This window comes from Acanthaster planci, linkage group LG07 (assembly GCF_054643075.1).
Source record: "Acanthaster planci isolate LZ-2023a linkage group LG07, COTS_SCS, whole genome shotgun sequence".
Taxonomy (NCBI): Eukaryota; Metazoa; Echinodermata; class Asteroidea; order Valvatida; family Acanthasteridae; genus Acanthaster; species Acanthaster planci.
Genome location: NC_141783.1, coordinates 5,438,667 through 5,461,110, shown reverse-complemented (window position 1 = coordinate 5,461,110; position 22,444 = coordinate 5,438,667). Strand labels below are relative to the sequence as shown.

The following is a 22,444-nucleotide window of genomic DNA, read 5'->3' as shown; positions in this document are numbered from 1 at the left end:
CGCTTTACCTACCCAAACAGTCACTACATGTGCAAATTTCCCATGCTCGCATGGCCATTCGCTGAATAAGACTTTATCATCCGAGAAGCCCATTACCTCCCACTATGCACTGCTGTCCCGTCGCCATGATCGTCCTTCTTTTCTCAGCGCCATATCGCAACGGACATGTCTTTTTGACATCTGCGAATTATTCAAGTTTTCCGTTTTTTGCTATCGCTTCTGAATAAACCTTTACCTTGTTGTGATTTCATTTGTGTTGGTAAGAGTGTTATTTTCTGGTTTCTTGGTGCCCTTTTTCTCTTTTTGTTTGTGTGTGCATCCTGCAGGTGTTTACAGTGAGTGCTAAGAGTAACGGTCAACCCTACACTCCCCATAGGCCAGGCTACTTGTGTGGTGCATTGGTTCGATAAAGCGGCCCCTACAATCCACACAACGGTTGCTGCATGAGAGAGTATGCGATTTTCCTTATTGTAGCGGCAATTGTGGGTTATGGCCTAACCGCTTGAGAGAGCACTTTCGATTTAAAGCGGTTTAACTGGGACAAGGCCAAGCCGCATGGGTGCTTCACCCCTATATGTGGCTCTGACGAGGATAATGGCCTTAGCTGCGAGCGGGAGGGGCCCTTACTGAGATCAGTGCGTCCTGTTCGACAGTTGTGCACAGGAGGCGACTGATGCGGCTAGATCAAGCCCGCGTGTTCACGCCTGAGCTCTGATCACTGACGGAATGAGGGCAAGGCCAAGCCACACGAGGGAGTGCTCTGTTTCCTTAGTGGCTTAGACGAGGACTCCAGCCTTAACCGCGACACTCAATTCTGCGTTAGTCAGACTCCCATGGGGAATTTTCTGACTTGTAATTTCTATTTCTTTGCCCTCCGACAGACCGCCTAGTTAACTGAGCCAGCACTTCCTACGACCATCGAAGACCCAACAAGTCGACTGACATAATGCCTATGGCTCACAAAAGCCAGCGGACCAACGGGGCTCCTCTTCCCCTGCCGGCTGCAACGGCTTCCGGCAGCCGTTGCAGGCGGTAAGCAGTTGCATCCTTGGTGGCACCAGCCGACCCGACACCTAGCCAGCCTCATACCGACCACATCAGGGCGGGCTCCCTGCATTCCACTGGGTCAGGACTGCCTAATGGTTCTCCAATCCAAGGTGCTGGGGCACCCAGCAAGAACTCGCTGGGCACCACGGACTACTTCACTGCCCTGGTTTCAGGCCTCCTCAACCCATCCGCTGCTCTGGCTTCCAGCTTGGCATTCCCATTAATGCGGGACCCTCCTTGGCTGGCCCGCTGCCCCAAGAAGACAGCGTCCGTACCAGTCAAACCCCATCTTCCCTCTGGGGTACAGCCTTTGACTTTATCCGCTTTATCAACTGCTGAATCTCCTCCTTGTTCCAGATCAGAAGGCAGGTGCTCTTCTTCCCCTTCAGCGCTTGTTTGATACCAAAAAGAGACGTCATTTCTAACAACACGAACGCTTCCCTGAGCCATGGATGACAGCATCCCAGTCCATCAATGAATCTCTGTCCTTAGTTCGCTGCCTAAGTGACAGACCCACGCCAGTTTCCACCGCTCCGAACCTGGACCTTCCGCCCCTGGCTCCTGCAGCCTCAACCTGCTCTGCGGTTACGGATGACTACTTATAGCGTGGTACTCAACGAAGCCTGGGCCAAGGTGGTGTCTCCCTTCCGAAACCTTTGGTCACATACGGGAGCATCCCATGGATCTGACCCTGGCATGGCTGTACCTCACTCTGAGCAGCAGACACCATCATCAGGAGAAGACGACGCCAACTCAACGTGCGACCTCACCCCCTCTGAAGACCAGCTCCATCTCCTGCAGCGTGATATGATCCAAGTCCTCGGCCTTCCGGCTCACACTCCCCCAAACAGGGGCACTGGCCGCGCCTCCTTCAAGCACCATGCAACCAGGCTGGAGTCTTCGGGTCCAACTTTCCCAGAGATCCTGCTTGACCGCTCTTGCATCAAGATCTTCGATTCAATGAGCAAGGCCACACAGGGCACCCTTATCCTCCTAGGGCCCTGGCTTATTGCCATTTTCTGAGGGAGGACTATGAAAACTTCTTATCGGTACCGGAAATTCCAGACGCTGCCCGGACAAAATCAACACCGACTTGAGCAAGGCTCCTCGGAAGTCAATCTTTCACAATAGTGACAAGTCCTGCTTCGAGTCAGCCCTGGTTAAACTGGACAAGGCTTCTCACCTCGGCTTTCGCTGTTCAGCCTTCCTCCTCTTTCTCTTGGAATACATAGCATGTGCATGCGAGGAGAATTCACCAGTGTCCCCAGACTTAGCAGCTCTGGCTCTCCGGGGCCTAGATGAGGGCTTGGCCCTTACTTTTGAGCAATTCACTCGGATCTCCTGCCTGGCTTCCTCCATCTGCAGAGCCATCGCCTTGGAGACGATGCATACCCCTCATGAAGGCGTGAGGCCTAGATTCAAGGTTTCCCACTTTCTGGCAAGGATCTCTTTGCCGACAAGTTTCTGGAATATCTTGAGGCCGAAGCCAAACACATCGTCACCACGAAGAAACTCTCCTTCCGGGAGCCAATGACTCCAGGTTTGCAGCAAACTCGCGTCAGCCTCAGAATTCCAAGCCGCTGCCACCCAGGACACATTTTTTTTGCCCTCTGCTCCCACAACCGACCAAGCATCATGCCTCAGGATAGGATTTTCAGTAACAAACTTTGTTATCACTTCCATGCATTTTAATTCGGATCATTTTAAACTCTTGTCAAGGCCTACATGTAAGAAACTTGGGCAATAGTTCTGCTGGTAAGTTGATTGATTCTTTTTTTGTGTGCATGTATCGAGCTCATGTTTTAAAATAAGTTTAATTAGCATGTGCAATTCTTTACAAATCCGTTCATCTTTTTTTCCATTTAGGTGACAAGCTGGCTCATGAGGAAAAGTAGCCTTGATGATTGCCGAGGTGCAGGGCAGTTAATAGACAAAACAATATAGGATCGAAGTCAAGAAACACTTAAAATGGACTTTTCTGTAATTTCTGAATTTTTCTGTTATGAACAGAGAACAAATGTTGTGTGGCGTTAGTTTTACTTGAATAAGTTTATTGAAACGTGTTTAATGACAGATAGATGGAAAATTGTGGGATTGATGTCTTTTAAATAAAAAATATGAAATAAGAAAATTGGAGATAGGGGAAAGGGGTCGTGTGGGCAGTGACTTAAAAATTTATTGTGATCAGCTAAAAAACACTATTTTCAGACCATGTTGCATGTAAGTGTAGTCATGTGGATGTACTGAGTGAGTTTCAGCCTACGTGTATTTCCTTTATTTTCTGAAAGTGGTTCATCGTTACTTTTGCGGCCATCAGATTTCTTATTTTATTACAAATTTCTTCAGCTAGTTTGTGTCATTGACTTGTATGTACTTTTTTGTAAAGCATTAAATGTATATTCAAGATTTCATTGTGACAGAAGGCTTCTGAAAATGGTTGTAATATTTTTCCCTCTTAAATTATTTCATTAAAATTGAACAAGCATTTTTGCCAAATAAAAGCCAAAGCTAGGGCTAGCATCTTCATCCAGTTCTCCAATCTTTGTATTGAACATCCATGTCACAGGAAGAGTTTGAGGGTTTATAATCCTAAATGAAAAAAGGTAAGTCAGAGAAAGGACAGCATATATAATTGCCACATCTTTTAAAACTGCATCTAAAAAAGTTAAAATTGACCTTTAGCCTAAATTTCTGATTTTGAGCATTCAAAAATTAGTTGAGCACTAACAGTTTTTCATAAAAATGGTGCAGCTCTTATTTATCACAGTAAACGCTGAGCTTAACTCTGAACTTCCAAGAGTGATTCGCGAAAGGACCCTTCTCCATTCTTGCTAATTCCAGCTCTTGGCCGTGTCAAGTGTAATAAACAGGGCGACAAGGAAGAACCCCAAATGTGATAGGCTCTGGATCATTAGGGGAAAGGTGCTTGTCTCAACGAGACAGGTTTGAATTAAATACATGAATTCTGATATCTTTTCATCACTAGAAATTTAAAAATGGAATCAATGAACGTATGAACCTGGTATCTTTTATAAATTCTTTCAATACCCACAACATGGAAGTTTCTCAAGTCATTTACAGCATACTATCAGGGGCTCAATACCACAAACTAAACCATGCTAGGCACACGTACTCATGATTCCCTTGCCCCATAAGGATTGTAAGGAATTTAGTTAACAGTTTTCCCTTTGAGAAGAAAGGCCGATGGAATTTTGAATGCTCTATTAAACATGTAAATGTAAAAACAGAAAACCTTTTTCGTTTATTGGAGCGAGACAGTAGGTTTACAATTTCCATGAAATTCGCCAGACTACATGGCAGACAAGAAACCAGGCAAAGCCAATCGTTTGCGAAAACAGTTATGCAGAGGACTCGGCCAGATCCTGCAACAAAGCCCGATTTAGTAGTGCCAAGGTTTGCATCGCTTCACATTTTATCCTATGCATGAAAAACTGTGTAAATGTTTCATGTTTGCATTGCCGGTAAATGTGTATTTTAGGATTAGATAATAGTTTTCGTAGAAGTTTATTGTCAGGAATTTTTATCCGCTTTTCTCAAATGTTTGGGAGTTCGTATGACCTTGGCACTAAAAATAATCCTTTCATACATAAAAAGTTGCTAGTTCATAATTTTGCAGTTTTGTGTTCTCACACAGGATGTCAAAGTATTTTCTGCTGGGTTTTTCATGTATCATGCTGGATCAAAGGACCAGGGCTGATAAATAAAGTGAATTCAACATCGCGTGCTCATGTTTCGCGTCCGGTGAGCTCAGTGGGGGAAAAACACGGGTGAATAATTGTTTCCTTGCCCCCAGAAATCTGTAGTTTATCATTTCTTCCGGGAATTTCAAGGAAGAATCAGCAGCACTGAATGTTTTTTTCTCAATGTAGGCCAGAGGGTTGTTGGTCGTTCATCTATCCCCAGTGGATAAATTTGTTCACGCTGATATTGACATCGGCCAATCAAATTACGTGTCGCATTATGTCCACCAAAAATTCGTTTGTATAACTGTACTTGAGGATGTTTGCATTTACAGGTATGTAGTTGGGGATATGATATTTGTTCTCATACAAGTTTATATTTTACAGAAGCATTCTGTCAGCTTTCCGTGAAGTGGATACTCCCAACACAAATAGTTGTCAATTCATTTGCTTTGATCACTGACAGTTTTACAGATATTTGTTCTCAGTCTCACACAGGACACACAAACACTTCCTTTTAGGCTGTGTGTGTTTTCGTGGATCGCACTGAATATGGGCTGATAAATAAGTGAATTTGACGCCAGTTTGCAGACCACTTGGTCATTTATCGTCCAGTTAGTTTAGTTGGGTAAGAAACAATTTTGGTGAGAAATTACATCCTTGTTCACACAATTGTGAAAGTTATCATTTTTTTTAAGGAAAATGAAGACAGGGTCGGTTGCATAAAGAAAGTATTTTTCGGCAATCGAAGCCACAGTGTGGATCGGGTGGTTGGTTACCTGTCCAATGAAAAAAAAATCGTTTCACGATTTAAAGGACGACAACCAACTCCGTGTGTTGCATTAAATCTGCTGAGCATGAAATGGTTTCAATAAATTCAAAGAAATTACGGCTTTGCTTTCTGCCAAAAATCCGTTTGCGTGATCATGCAGCTAGGAAAAATAATTATTTAAAAATGTTTGCAAAATCATATTTAGGGATTGGGTATATTTTTCTCGTACAAATTTATATTTTACGGAAACATTCTGTCAGCTTTTGTTTTCGTGAAGTGACTACTTCAACGGAAATAGCTTTGTTAAATTTTACCTGTCAAATAATAATTGAAATAAATGTGTGGGGGTTCATCCAGCCGCTGGGCTGCTACTAACGATCCTTTCTGTTGGGAGTTGTTGAATCTTTGTTTCGATCACGGACAGTTTTGTTCTCACATAAGACACTGAAATATTGTCTGTGAGGCATTGCATGTTTCTTCGTGTATCGCGCTGAATATGAGCTGATAAATATGTGAATTTGACACCAGTTTGCCGACTGCTTATTCGTGTATTGTGTTCGGCGATGCACGCAGGTATTGTGGTTGACTTTAATTGGCTCTAGTTGGTTGGGGCTTAGAGGTCTGTCCGGGCTAACCGTGACTGCGTGTATTGTGTTCTTGCACACACGTTATAAAGAGCGTGTCTTCCACTCCCTATACACGCACGCACACAATATCGTGTATCATGTAAACCTTTACTGTGGCTGTAACTGTATATCACCTGACATTAAGATGCACTCTTCAAATCACTATGTTTCATGAAGTATATGTCCGATTGGGTTCAAACCTTAAACATATCTTAGAAGAAGAATGCTTTAGACAAAACTTGACCTGATATGATGATGATGTCATCGTGTGACAAGTTATGTGACATTAAAGGTGCACTCTCCAAAGCACTATACTTCGTGAAATACATGTACATCTCTGATTGGGTTCAAACATTGCAGATATCTTAGAAGGGCCGTGCTTTAGACAACAATTGACCTCATGTAATGATGACGTCATCAGGTGACAAGTCACCTGACATTGAAGGTACACTCCTAAAAGCACTCTATCTTGTGAAGTACATTTTGGATTGGGTTCAAATGTTGTAGATGTCTTGAAAGAGGAGTGCTTTAGATGACTATTGACCTCATGTATCATCACGTCATCACAGGGCAGGTCATGTGACATTAAAGGTGCAGTTTTGAAAGCATAATATCTCCTGAAAGGCATGTGTTTTTTTAACCTGTGTATGTAAGTGTGTGAATACAAACATTTCATAGAAATTGATGATATGCCAACAATGCACTTTTCTTTAGAACAGCAGAAAGGCGAAAAGCCCTGTGTTCTGTCCTTGTGACAGAACCTCTAGTTTCTTCTTCTGCTCAAAAGCGCATTCAATTTGTGCACGTTTTTTGTAACCAAGATTTTAGAGTTTTTCCAAGTTTGGATTGTCATCAAACTTGTACCAATAAAGGACCTGTATGCATAGATAGTCCTTGAACAATGATGTCATGATGACATCATCAAGTGATTTCTTATTGATTTTTCAATATTCTCAGCCCGTAGACTTAGTACACGATTTTGGTAGCTTTAGTGATGTTCGATTGTCATAAAAGTTACATCAAACACAAAACTTAAAACAAAGATAGCATGAATATAATTAAGTCATGATGACATCATAAAGTGATTTATTATTAAATGTTGAATAATTAAATATTATTGTTAATTTTTTAAAAATTTGTATGAAATCAACAGTGGCTTCCCACAACATTCTGTTTGCACCACATGCCAGAGTGAAATTTGGTCTTCATTCATCTTATGTGGGTCAACTCATGTGACCCTTCCTTCTGGTTGAAACTGGTAGTGGGCTTATTGTTTAAATGTGGTAATAGATATCAACTGGCTTTCAACGGTGTTAGTTCGTGGGGTATTGTATTCTTCAGGACATCTACTGATGATGTCATGTAATTGTCGAGCGCCCTCTAGTGAAAGGTTGATGTTTTGAAAAATGAATTTTGAATAAGTGTGGTGAAGTTTCTTGGAATTGCCTGAAAATTGATGTGGATGATGATCTTTACTGAGTTAATACATGTGTGAAATTTGGGGCTGATGACTTTGTCGTATTGAAGGTTATAATAACAAGTAATTTTGTTCTTCAAAATTCATGCTTAAGTCTGTTACGGTTCATTATTACCAAATTGTGAACAATAAAAGGACTTTTTATTATAACTTGCGGTATGATGACGTCATCGGCCCCAAATTTCACACATGTATTGAATGGGTAAATATCATCATATCCACCAATTTCAGGCCATTCCAAGAAACTTTGCCCCAGAAATCTATTCAAAATTCATTTTTCAGAATTTTCAACCTGTTACTAGAGAGTGCTTGACAAATGTGTGACATCATCGATAGATATTTTGAACAGTACAATACCCAAGAGACGAACACCTTTGAAAACAAGTCAATATCTATTACCGCTCCTAAAACATCGAACATCAATAAGTTATTAAAATTAGATAACAAAGTCAATGGGTTGAAATAAATGTAGCAGCAGCAGCGCTTGCATGCCCCCTGGAGTGGAACCCAAGTACCCACTGGGTGGATAATAAACTCCCGGTTAGGGATGGATTAGACGCAAATCTGCTTTGATGAGTGAGTTTATTGTTGTCCCACAGATTCGTCAATCAAAAGAAACCCTACAAATTAATGTTACACATAAACCTTAATTAATTATATAAAGAATATAATTTTTTTAAAAATTACTTTTAGATGGTAACATTTAGGCTAGGAGGTCTTGGCGTTCCAACTGCTCCACTTTAGTATGCTATATTTAATGTACTGCACTGCACGCTATGTGGTACACTACACCATTGTGAATGCAAGTATACTATTTAAATTCACGACATTCCCAAATTTTGCTACACAGTGGGTTATTCTAATTAGCCGCCCACATGACCGCAAGACGCGCACTAAACGTACGTATGCATGACATACAGGAAAGTCACAATTCATTAATGGATAATGGATTACACATTCCTGACACAAAGGCACTCTAACAACCCACCAAACAAACTCATCCGGACGCCGAGGACTTATCAGCCCACAAAAAGTGATCCACAAGCCGGAAATGCAACGAAGAAAAGGTGCAAATTCTCCAAAACTTTCTAGCAGAAGTGGCTGGCCTCCATGCAAGGCACCCGCTGCAGAGAAAGAGATTGACTCACTGCGATTTCGGGCCCAGCAAGAAAAATCATTTAATGACGTCATCCTGACGTCATTGTTCTAGACATGTCTACACACAAGGGTCCTTCATTGATGTAAGTTTGATGAAGATCCAAAGTTACTTTGACTTGCCGTCTGATTATGTCATCATTACATGAGGTCAATAGTCATCTAAAGCACTCCCCTTCTAAGACATCAGTAAGGTTTCAACCCAATTAGATACATTCTTCATGAGATATAGTGCTTTCTAGAGTGTACCTTAAATGTCACATGACTTGTCACAAAACCATGTCTTCATCACATCAGATCAATTTTTGTCTAAAACACTCCCCTTCTTAGATATCTGCAAGGTTTGAAGTCAATCGGACATGTATTTCACGACATACAGTGCTTTGAAGAGTGCAGCTTTAATGTCACGTGACTTGTCCACGATAACAGGTACCAAATACTCGTGCACAGCACCCCACTTCAAAAATATGTGCAAAGTTTGAACCCACTCAGACATGTACTTCATGAAACATGATGCTTTGAAGAGTGCACCTTTAATGTCACATGACTTGATCATCTGACGGTGTCATTATCACCTGAGGTCAATTTAATCTATAATACTTCCGTTTTAAATACCTGCCAAGTTACAACTACATGTAAATTGGACATGCACTTCAGAAGATATGGCACTTTAAAGGGTGCACCTTTAATGTCACATGATATGACGGCTGATGACATTGTCATACATGAGGTCAATCTCTGTTTATAAACCTTTCCTTTCTAACCATCTGCAAGATTTTAACCCAATCAGACATGTACAATACAAGATACAGTATAAAACATTATTGTTATCACAGAAAGAACACATATTAGAGATTTTAAACATTTGCCTCTTTGGCGTTCCATACAATGGGATCTGCTCTCAGCACCATGTGCTTGGCAATTTTCTGAACTCCTGAGTATAATCCTATGCACCATGTGCTGCCTGATTTACAGGCATATATTGTGTGTACACACACAGTAGCCAATGCACAATATGCGAAATATTGTAAGGGGCTTTTCGTCGGCGATGCTTCACCTGCGTGGAGTAGTACACCAGTTAACTACTTCATGTAGTTGACTTCAATGTTTTAGCTATCATCTAATGAACAATTCATGCTTAAATCTTGTACAGTTGATTTTTTACAGAATTTTGAAGAATAAAAGGACTTTTTATCATAACTTCTGGGATGATGATGTCATCACCCCAAATTTCACACATGTTTTAACTGGGTTAAGATCATCCTCTGCATCAATTTCCAGGCGATTCGGTCAAACCTCACCACAGATATCTATTCGAATTCATTTTTCAGAAAATTTAAACAAGTGCACCTGTACTGTCACATGACTTGTCACCTGATAATGTCAACATCAGATCAGGCCAATTTTTGTCTAAAACCTTTCTCTTTCCAACTATACTCAAAATTTCAAACTAATCGGACATGTACTTTAAGAGATATAGTGCTTTGACCAGTGTACCTGTAATGTCACATGACTTGTCACATGATAACATCAACACATCGGGTCAATGTTCGTCTAAATCCTCCCCTTTCAAGATATCTGCAAGGTTTGAAACCAATCAGACTTGTACTTCACGAGATATACTGTTTTGATGAGTGCACCTTTAATGTCATGTGGCATAGTTATCTGATGATATCATCACAGCATCAGGTCAATTTTGTCTATAAACCTTCCCTTTCTAAATATCTGCCTAGTTTCAACCCAATCAGACATGTACTTCAGGAGATATGGCATTTTAAGGGGTGCACCTTTAATGTCATGTGACATGATATTATCATCATATGAGGTCAATCTACGTTTATAACTCTTCCCTTTCTATCTGCAAGGTTTCAATACAATCAGGCATGTAGTATACAAAAGAACATTATTGTTATTGCAGAAAGAGCACGTATTAGAGATTTAAACATTTGTCCCTTTTGCCGCGCCACGTGTTTGAAAATTTGCCATGTCTTGAGTATAATGCCCAATACACTGTGTGCCGCCTATGTTACAGGTTTACAGGTAGATATGTGTCCACACACACAGTAGCCAATGCACACTATGTGAATGGGATTTTCAAGTATGCAAATATTGTAACGGTTTTTGTCATCAGCGCTTCATCTGTATGAAGACGTACACCAGTTCTGCACATCATGCAGATTTTTCACAACTTGTGAAAAAGCCAAAACAGAACAAAGAGAAGGCCTTTTTCGCACCTTGCAAAAAAGCCCCCCCAAATTGTCTTTTTTGCAGCTTGCGAAAAAGCCTCCCCCCCAAAGAACAAAAACAATGCCTTTTTTGCAAAATTGCAAAAAAGCCAACAAGAAAAAAAAACACTAACAAAAGCAGTAGCTGCTTTGGCAGTGTAGCTGAAGCAGCTAATAATAATAACATTTTTTGCTGTTCATTTTTCCCAAATGAGACTTGCCAGGGTTTCTGCCTAGTTGTACTAGTTTCTTGGCCATCTTAGTGCATAATTCCACTAAAGAGTTTACTTTCAGTCCTGGAAGACTCATTGTCGTTGTTCTGAGAATCTATGATGTGACCCTGAAACTTCTCATGGGTTGCAGAGAGTTGAGATTTCTTCAAATTTTATGATCAGGCCAAGACTCTTGAACATGTTGAGAAGTGGCTTGATTGTTGGATTCTGCTCTGGATTGTGAAATCAGCAGATGGTCGTTGCAGTAAACCAGTACTTTCATTGACCTTTGTTTTATGTGGGATTCACATGGTTTCACATGTTGATTTTATCAACTTTGTGAACTGCCGAAATGCTGATTTCAGACTGAAAGGAATCTCCTGGAATTTGAACAATTTGTTGTCTCAACTGATATGTAGGAATTTCCTGTGTGGAGCATATATTGTAATCATGAAGTAGACATCTTTCAGATTGAGACATCAATGTTACTTACTGATATGTACGTACTTCTTGCACACAAGTTACATTTGTTTTTATGTATTTACTACAGTGAGAAAAGTTTGCACATTGTTTATTATTATCTCAAACATCTTTAAAAACCCATACATATGGATGGCCTATCAACTTCGCTGTGAAAACTGCTTGCACATGTATCGGCTTGTAACTTGGAAATTCTGTCAGGATGTTTGATGGAGACCTGTGAGAAATTTTTGAACTGAATTTTTTCATATGCCAAGTACAAAAGCAAAAACCTCAAAAGTATGAATGACAGTCTCTGAAAGCTTCAAGTCTATGGCGCTCTATCTTCTCAAACAGTCACTACATATGTAAATTTCCCATGCATATGTTATTCATTTGCTGAAAATATTTGATCACCCATGGTGCACCCTGACCTCCCACAATGCAGCGCTGCCATGATCGTCCTTCTTTTTTAAGCGCCATAACGTAATGGACGTGTCTTTCGAGGCATCTTCGATTTATCGAGCTTCCATTTTTGCTACACAGTTCTGTGTCAATTTGATCACCTTTCCTTCCTTTGTAAATAAAATATAATCTGGATTTTATATATTTATTGGTTAGAGTGTTCTTTTCGTGTATATTTTTGTGTTCTTTCTTCATTTTTCTTGTATGTACACCCTGCAGGTGTTTACCGTCACTACGAGGCTCGTTTCAGCTACGCTGTGTCTACCCTTCCTGTGAATTATAGGCCTTAGCCAGTTGAATTCAGCTGTTGCTGTCAGGATCTGTCATACCCACCTGTCTTCTCTGGCTACTGGGACGAGGAAAAGGCCTTGCTGTCATCCAGGGGGTTCCAGCCAGGGTCTGGCCACGTCCCTGGTTTGTTCGGCCCCACGGAGCTGACGGGAAGCTCCGTGGTCGACTGTGGAAGACCCGAGCAGGGACACCTCCAGGATCTGGCAAGACCCTGTCTCCTTGGTCAATTGCTGGCCTGATGAGCCAGCCAGGATTCCCAGAGAGTACCCCATCAGACGTCTCTGGGGCCCGTCCTGCCATCATCATGAGGTATGCCACACCTTTCGCCCAACATGGCCCAGAGGAATCCACGCAGCGTGCCAGCCAGTGTTCCCTGGCGACACCGAAGAGTACCACCCGCTGTTCAATCCCAGCCTAGAACACTACTTCTCCAGCAGCCCCCCCTCCCCCCGCGTCCTCCCTTTCGCCCTTTTACCAGAGTCACCAGGCTAGGCTCCCTGCAAGTGCCGTGGCACACCCCATCTTGGAGCGCTGTCGAGCCATGACACCCGCTAACCCCCTTTCAGGTCCCGCAGAGCTTAACAGGGTTTTTACACTTCCAGGTTTTCAAGCCGCCCATCAACGGTCCTGGCTTTCAAGTGGATATCACTGGGACATTGGACCTCATTTTTCCTTGTCCCTCTGCCCGGAATTCTGCAGTTCCTGTTGACCTTGACTGGGAATGCACCTGGGCGCTCTGCCTCTTGCAGCTCCGTCTGCCACCTCTGGTACCAGGCCGCCCACCGCCGGGGCTTCAAGTCACCACAACCCCTCTGTGACTCAGGCTTTCAACTAGACATCATTGAGCCTCTTCTCTAATGGCCCTTCTGTCTGTAATTCTGCAGTTCCCATTGACCTCAACGGGGAATGCACCCTAGGCATTTCACCTCCTGTGACCCCGTCTGCTACATCTGCCGCCAGGTCGCTCGCCACCGAATTCCTCAACCACAACGAACATACCTCTACGGCTTGAATGTTGGCCTTCCAGTCCATCAATGAAGTTCCTACCTCCATCACTTGCCACCTTGGCGTTAGACCGCCATCAGCCTCCACTACCCCGGGCTTGTTTCTGGCGGACCACGCCCTTCCGCCCTCCCCGGTCGCGAGACATGGTTACGTCGGGTAGGGTTCTACACCGGAATCGCACCAGTCGGGTGTACTCCTCAGGAGTAGGCCAATCTTCATGGGGCTGATGATGGCTTGGAACGAGGCACTACCCTGTCCTCGACTGGGCAACCAGCATTGTCTTCCAAAAAGAATGAAGTTGATTCCATCAATGCCCTTACTCCGTCCAATTGCCTCCTCTGTCTTCTTCAGTGAGACATGATTCAAGTGCTTGGCCTCCTGTTAGCGGCTTCGCCAAAGGAAGACATCAGCCTCGACTTGTTTAAACGACATAGCATGACTGGAATCTTCCGGGCCAATTTTTCCCAAAATTCCCGGTTGATCGTTCACGCGTGGAGATATTCTAGTCTCTAGCCAGAACTTGGCATGCGTCCGAGTCGGCTCCAGCCTGACTGTCCCCTGCTCAACTACCCGCTTATCTACTGGCTCTTGACTATAGCACGGCCTTGCTTCAGTCGAAGCAAAGTCACCGTGTCTTTGGTTGAATATTTTATTGGCGTCCTCACCGCCTATGACATATTCCAGATCCCGAATCCTCCGTCAGCCTCCCTTCCAGAGGAAGACAACTTACCGCCCCACATCTTGAGATACTCTTGCTATGGGGCTCCCATTCGTGAAGTAGGCTCTTCGCCTTAGCAGATCGCTAACCCTCTTAAGGCCGGAGCGGCCCCGGACAATGTCTCCTTGTCGCCTTCGTTCTATCTAGGGTCTTCAAGTAGAACATCTCAGAGACAACCACTCTGCTGAACACAATGGAACACTCTTATAACAGGGTCTTTGGAACTTTACAAATTCCTTATGTTATCAGTTAGGAAAAAATCAAAAGAAAACAAGAAATTCTTTGTCATAAATATGACCTTGTATTATTTTAAAGTATTATAAATGCACATCTTGTCTGTCTTTGGTTATACATGTATTGTGAAAGTCCTTAGGGTGCCCTCCTCAAAGGACATGAGCCACCGCCCCATTTGTCCAGGCGGCTGTTACATGGATATGTGACCTTCCTAGCCTCTGATATATTACGGAGTGGGCATCCAGACCTAATCCACACGGTAGCACTTTCTTGGCCAAATCTGTTTACTGTGACTGGAGGGTCTGTCAAACTTGGCCTGCTGTGAGTCACTTATTTGTTGCGATAGTTTTGTGGGCTTTCTCTACCGATATTTACACTCAGCGTGATCAAAATGAAGAGAGAGAATTCTGTCAGACCCTATTCATTTCTGAAAAGGATACTTTGTTAGTGCTTAGCATGATTTCGGACATCGAAATGGTTTTGTGTTGTTATTTGTCCATGGAGATTTTCCTTGAGCAGAAATTACTAACGATTTCGCCCAGTCAAGGGTAACATGTACTCTTCACGGAGTGAGTTGCTATGGACGCTCATTCTGTTATTCATATCGCAAACATCATGAGACCTGACTCCTGTATGCTAGCCATTTATTTTTCACACATGCGTGAAAATGATCAAAGTTTTCCGTCACAGTCAGGATGCCGACAGCCACGCTGGGTACGAAATACGGCTTATCTTCAGTTTGACGTGAATGTGTTCAACATCCTTCTGCATATTCACGTGTTATACACTGCTGCTAAAGACAACTTATGCATAGCAAGCCTTTTTGTTAGGAACTCCTTGTTCGATAAAGACTGACGCCAACTATATCTAGGTTATATAAAGTCTTTGTCTCGGTCTCTGACCTATTTCATTTCTTCCCCTCTTATCGAGGTAAATTCCTTTGATAGGAAAGGAGAGTTCAGGGTCTCTAGCATGACTGTAGTGAGGTCTGGGCGGAAAGGAGAACTCTCCTTTCAGACCTCACTACAGTCATGCTAGAGACTCTGAATGATAATGTCATCTCCGTCTTTGAGTACGTCTTGCGGCTTTCTTTTCTCCTTTTTTTCACACTGCCAGCCAAAGACCAAAGCCACATTAATGGAAGGGGATCATGCAGTTGACCTGCAGACGATCCAAATGGCAGGGTCTGAGAACATAGTGGCAGATGCACTCTCCCTGGGATGATAGAGCAGCCTTTAATACATCGATCTCTTGGCTTCCTTGAACAATGATCAACTTCCCACGATCTTCCTCTTTGGTGGGAATTTCTAGCAATGCTACAGCTATGGTGGCATGGGATGTCATCTGCCTACCTTTCAAATTTGTGACTGCAGATTTTAGCATTTTGTTATGTGTGTCAATAGTCAGGCTTTGGCTCCAGCTAACACTCCTACGAGTGCTATAACAGGAACCTTGTATTATCAGGAATGAAAGCAATGAATAACAAAGGATTGGATCTAAAATTGTCCTTGTTATAAGCAGAATTGGTTGGACTTTCTTCTGGAAATGGTTACGTCCTGAGGAGGCAGCAAACTATAGGCTCTACCCATTGCCGAAGGCCGTCTATGTTGGGAGCCGCATGGTGTTCACCTCATTCCTTCGATTGGCTTCATTACAAAGGATCAGACTCCCTCACCTGATCTGTCCGATATCTTTACACTCTCCGCCTTCTTACATCCTGTTGACGATGCAGATAAACTTTGGGGGCCTGTTCATGTCCTGAAGTGTTACCTGACTAAAAGGACTGCATGAAAGGGACAATATTAACCCCATCGTCTATCACTTTCATGAGACCACACCATCCAGCGGTGTCAGTACACTATTGCCTTCTGGACGGCTTCGGCCATTAGATTTGCTAATCCAGTCTGGCCATTAAGCTGATGAATGCAGCCATTACTTCATCAGGGTTAATGACATAAGAGCAGGATCTGCATCTTGGTCTTACTCTTGAGATATAGATGTTTCCATTGCACAAATATTTGCAAAACTGCATGTTGGAAGTCTCCTTCTACCTCCTGCAACTTGAGGGATGTCTTGCAAAGTGACATTGCAAATGGCAGGACAATCCTAATGTCCACAGAGCAGAGGTCAAAGGGACCTCCTGAAGGATGGACGACAAGTCATTAGGAAGTTCTTTTATCATTTCTTAAATTTTTACACTCCTCCTTGTTTATATGTAAAAGTGTATTCTCGGCATTAGATGTGTCGTTGCCAACCCCCCGCCTAGTCCGGAACTTATTTAGTCTTATTGAAGGATGAGTTCAAAACATGAAAAAATCATACACCAGACACAAATGAGATGAGAAAACTGGACTCAAATTTATAGAATGACCCATTTTCATCTACAAATGATACTGGACAGATTCTCTTAAAGAAAATATTTATTTTGAGATTTTTCTGAGTATCCTTTTTGTGTGACAGTTTGTAGAATTCACACATATATATGTATGTAGTGATTGGATTCACAGTGATGCTCCTTTTTTGAAAAAATGGAAACCTCGAGGTCTTGCACTACCAGTACATGTACATGTGCATGGTGTAGAAGTCCAGTAAACAATTTGCCAGTTTTTTTTCAGCTATCGCTTGTAGCTAAAGTTGGCTTACTTCTGCAGAATCTGCAATATCAAATACATTATTTACATGCACATGTAAATCAAATACACAATCTTTTGCAAATAACAGGTTTGTTACCAATCCTTATTCTGACTGAATTTTTAGGTTAAACTACTTTTGTATAACCTATAAAAAATCTGCATTAACAATCTTTGCTGTCATGCATGTTGATTAGATAATCTTTAGGGTGAATGCCACCTTGGCAGCTAATGATTAACGTATATTGAGACAACGTTGTTGATCTTATGTTGGCTAAACATTAAATATGGGTGGTCAACAATTATTCTGCATTGTGTTTAAAATATTATGTGTGATAACTTCTCACCTTTAATTTTGAGCAGATAGCAGGGCAAAGAGTGCATGCGTGAAGCTTCCCCTTTCTTGAAAAGATGGTGGAAAGTCCTTGAAAGGAACAAAACAAAGAAGTTTCTCATACATGCGTTATCAACAATTCATCCTGAAATACATGGGAAAATTGTTGACCGGGAGCTAGATTCTGAGAATAAAAATGTAGAACACATATACATTTTGTCTAAACTTATTATGAAAGTATGTGTCCAAGCTTATTATGCAAGTATGTGTTTTTGTTGAAGTAACACAACGTGTTCCGTAATGCCCCAACTGCTCTCCATGCCTCAGTGGACATGTGAGAAATGCGCAATAGGAGAAGCATTGTCTGTTACTCATGAGATACAAGTCCAAATGTGAGTTATTTCCAGAAAACACTATCCATAGTTATTATGCAACAGTCCACTGTACAATAAAGATGGGTAAAAAAGCCTGCTGAAAAGCAAAAAATTGTGTAGTTGCTTTCACAGGGCCAATCTACATTGGATATTGCCAATTTCCTTTCCCAGAGATCACAGTACTGTGTAAAAAATTTGTGGCGAACAGCGAAAGTGGTCGAAAAAAGCGAGTTCAATCAAAATATAAAAAAACTAATGCCCGGCACCTTTGAAAGATTCGCCATCATGTTACCAGAAATTCTCTAGCAACCGGCAGAGAGGTATTCGAAGCATGCGAACTGCCCAAAGTATCCAGAACCACACACTGTAAGGCCTTAAAGGAGGTTGCCAAGGTTCGAAAGGCTCAAAGACGACCACCTCTTAACAAAAACCACAAAGCCAAACGCATTTCCTGGGCTGAAAAATATATGAAAATTGACTTTTCACAAGTTATTTTTGTGGATGAGTGTAAAGCAACACTGGATGGACCAGATGGATGTGCCAGAGGATGGATAACTCAGGGGCAGTCTGCACCAGTGCAACTACATCGACAACAAGGTGGGGGTGGAGTCATGTGTTGGGTAGCTATCGCTGGATATCAGATGATTGGACCATTTCGTGTTGAGGATCAAAAGGGGTCTGGCCAAGTGCCTCACGCCTAGTCACCAGACCACGCTGCTCAGCCGCCGAGAGACACCGAGTCACCGCTGCCCTCATGGCGAATGGGTACCCAACATCATTCATCTGGCAGTCATCAAGATCCAAGTCCAGCACCGAAACGGAGCGACCGGAATACAAGGCCTTCATCGCTCTTTCCTTCATGGATGGTATCTCTGGACGGCTAAAGAGGATCCTGGAGGACCAGGGTGTCCGCACCGTGTTCCGATCATCCACCACCTTGAGGAGCCAACAAGTGCGCCCTAAGGATCCTATCCCGCCCGGAAGACGCGGAGGAGTAGTGTACAGGATACCGTGCTGTGACTGCGACAAGGTGTACATTGGCGAAACTGGCAGACCCGTCGGTGAAAGAATAGAGGAGCACCAGCACGACGTGAGACTCTTCCGTGTTGATTCATCAGCAGTAGCCAAACACACCTGGGGAGCTTGTCACCACCCTAACTGGGACGGCGTGCAGTGTGTGGACCAGGACCAATATTGGTACACCAGATGCATCAAGGAGGCCATCCACATCCGCCTCAACCGACACAGCATCAACAGAGACAGCGGCGTCGACATCCCCGGCTTCTGGCTTCCCACCATCTGTCAACACAATCACTGCAGCAGCGGAGCACAACAGAGCCATGCTGAGGACACGCCCATGGATTGGAGCGTGCGACCCCTGCTGAGGTCACCCGTACTACGTCTGCAGTACACGGCGGGGGGCATGCGGAGGACGCGGTCCAGCGGTATATAGTGGACTCTGCAGCATCCAGACTTCAGTTGCCTGATGAAGGCTAGCTGCACCAGCAGCCGAAACATCCCTACCAGCAACATGACATCGCAAGTCATCGATTATCTTTTTCTGTATTCATCATCTACCGCGGTGATTATGTCTATCTCCTCTATTGGAAAGGTTTTTGTTTGTGCCTTTAAGTTAGGTAGTTTGATGTCATTGTATGTATTAGTGCAATGTAGTAAAAGTCAACTCTATCAAAATGCACTTGTATCCAGGTGCGTTCCTGATGTGTATGCCATACCCAAATGCAGTCATCTCATTTTTTCCACTGTTGGACTCGGTGCAGAAATTTGAATCCACATTCAAATGAACCACATTTCTGACAAATGGCTCTCAATCTTGAAGAAATGAACTGAATGATACAAACAATTCATCAGTCTTCCAGACAATATCACCAATGATCTGAGTGGAATTTGACAAAAGTGTGAAAATTGGGCACTAAATAAGATGAAATGCAAGTAAAATGACAGAAGTGGGTCCAAACGAAAAAAGAAGTGAATCTCAAGAAAATATGTTCTTCCTAGAAGTAATAAACTGTTTTGTTCATAATAGTTACTAGTCTTTCATGCGGCATCAAAGTTGTATAAGGGTAAACCCAGCAAAATTGTGATAATTAGACACAAAGTTAGGTAAAAAAGGATAGTTTTTTCCGTAATTATCCTTTGTCGTTAAATCAATATTTTCCACCTTTTTTTTTCATTTTCCGGAGATCTTTCTTACCAGAAGCTATTAGATATCACCATTTGATAGATTCTTGACAATCTATTTACTCACATGGTCTTCAAGGGAAAGGGCAGTACAAATCCCGCACATGGGTCACCACCAATATGCGTTATCTGCTAGAATAATTTTTCAGGCCAACGACCACATGTCACTATTGCGCATGCACGAATACACAAATTGAAAACATGCACAGTCTATAGGGACCGAACATACGTGGAGGTAACCTATTCAAACAGATTGCTTCTCCTTCATTTGTATTCATGCTGCCTAAAAAAGACCTGGGCTTTTGACAGCTTTTGAATTTAAAAAGTGATACAATCGACAAGCAGTGTAAATAACCTTTCTGTAATCTTCAGAAACCTCCAAAATGATAGGTCTGGGAATTTGTTCTGCTGACTTTGACAGTAATTTGCTGGACAGTGATGGAGATGACATTGTGGCCTACCTACCCAGTGTGCATGCCTGTATATTTACATTAATGTACTCTGTGCAAACATATTGCTTGCTCAAATGGTGCTCATGATGATTACACTTTTTTTGCATAGTTCCCAATCTTGCGCCGCTATGTGGTGCCATACAGTCTTTGAGCATGACCTTTCCTTCAGATTTAGGGTCAATCAACTTTTGAAATAGGGGTGTTCCAATTACAAAAAAATACCAACATGAATGTTGCCATCACAGTTGTTTTTGCACACTAAGAAAAAAGGACATATTTCTGTGAGTCCTTGTGAAATGTATCTCTTCTTCCGTGACTGAAACTAACATAAAATAATACTCTGTGCCCAGTCTTGCCCTGTTATTTAGATGTTACAGATGTGACCCTTGGTATTATGTTATAGTCATTTAAGGGAGCAGAGGACTTCGACATCTCTGGTTTTGTTGATTTATTCTGGAGAATGAATGCGAGGAAAGGAAACATTTTAAAAAGATGTCATCTCCAATCCGGTCAGCGTCCGAGTGACTAATAAATGACATTATCAAATGAATCGAATGGTTCAATGAAATACTGATTAGGCTATACACAAGAGAAGTTCAAATTAACTAAAATTACTTATAAAATATGTCTGAATCAGTTTCCCGCCATAATTCCATTTAACAGGCGCCATGTTGAAAATGCAAATGATTAGAACAGCAAACGAAGATAAATTAAGGAAAATAGAAGAACTGACAATATTTAGGCCTATGAGTCGCACAGACAAAACACTGCATCATGATATTGATAACTACTGACTTATGTTGATAAAAAAAGGAATAAATAGAGTGATTTACCTGGAGAATAAATGCGATGAAAAGGGGAGGTTTTAAAAACATGTCATCTTCAATCCGGTCAGCATCAGAGTGACGCTGACACGGCCCGCATTCAAAGTATCAATTGTGTACGATTGACTGGGAAAATGAATTTTTATGAGGGATGAACAAAAGGGATAGACATAATGAATATTGACGATTCTTCAAAAAAAAAAAAAAAGGGGTATAAAGTTCTACGTGGTGACAAAGACATTTTACAGTGAAGACATGAAACATTACGTCTGCATGGCAGGTTTTTGACACGTGTGATAGGTTAAGTGTGTGGAAAGCTCTGATACAGCATACCTTGATAGATGTTTTATATAATTGATGTCTACTTTTCAAAATAATCATAAATATACATTTTTCAGAATAGCGTTTAGTGATATCACAGAAACTTGAAAAGGGGCTCCTTTTTATGTAAACTTTACCTTCTTTTTAAAGCCACAGACACAAACATAATATAAAAAAGTAAACTTGTCAAATTCATTTAAATCATAAAGTTTACATGATGGCCTACATATACAATGCTCCCTGTCTTGGAAATAAGACCTTATCGTAGAAAAATAAATCCCATAACCATCTTTTTCATAACCATGCAGTGTATTCTTGACCTAATTCAATCACAGAGAGAAGTTTCCACAAGCCAGCATCCCTACCCTGGAAGAGGCTACTGTCGAATGTTTGAGCCTTGGATTGAACATTTTCTTTGATGTAAAGGATTGGTCCACAGAGGTAAATATGAATTTGCCATCATGGGTTAATGATTTCCACAGGTACTAGTTTATGCACTTAGCAAAAGACTTTCTGCTAAAACATCTTTCTGCTCTCTTGCGCTAAATCCAACTGAAGCACTACCATGAAAATCAAAATTTTCAATTTTTTTACTTTCAACTCTTTTTTCAAAATAGTGGGTGCTGGGTCAAGGAAATAAATTGAAAATCGAAATTCACTTTTTATGTTAAAATCCCAAATAAAATATTTTTCTGATTTGTCTGAAATACATGTAGCCTGTGCGCCGTGCGAACATTCAAAAAATGCAATCTTTTTCAACTTTGTTCCCATGTATAGACAGGTTTGACTTTGCATGTACATGTACACCGTGTGCATGTACATACACGTACTTTAAAAACATCGTGAAGGGAAATTTTTCATTCTTAAACTTGAAATCTAGGTGCTAGCAGCAGTGATCAATAGGCCACACAAATGTGGCA

At 41.9% G+C, this 22,444-nt stretch overlaps 1 protein-coding gene across 7 annotated transcripts in view; it reads left to right on the top strand.

Moving 5' to 3' along the window:
• LOC110990301 (glycerophosphodiester phosphodiesterase 1-like) overlaps positions 1 to 22,444 on the top strand; it is a 139,581-nt gene that overhangs the window by 43,183 nt on the left and 73,954 nt on the right. For all 7 annotated transcript variants that reach the window (XR_002599803.2, XR_015425879.1, XR_015425878.1 and 4 more), the window contains exon 3: positions 21,860 to 21,965. Coding sequence is in view for 4 of the 7 variants with exons in the window: in XM_022255214.2 (XP_022110906.1) it covers positions 21,860 to 21,965 (106 nt within the window). In the remaining 3 variants the exon portion in view is untranslated. The remainder of the gene's footprint in view (positions 1 to 21,859; positions 21,966 to 22,444) is intronic.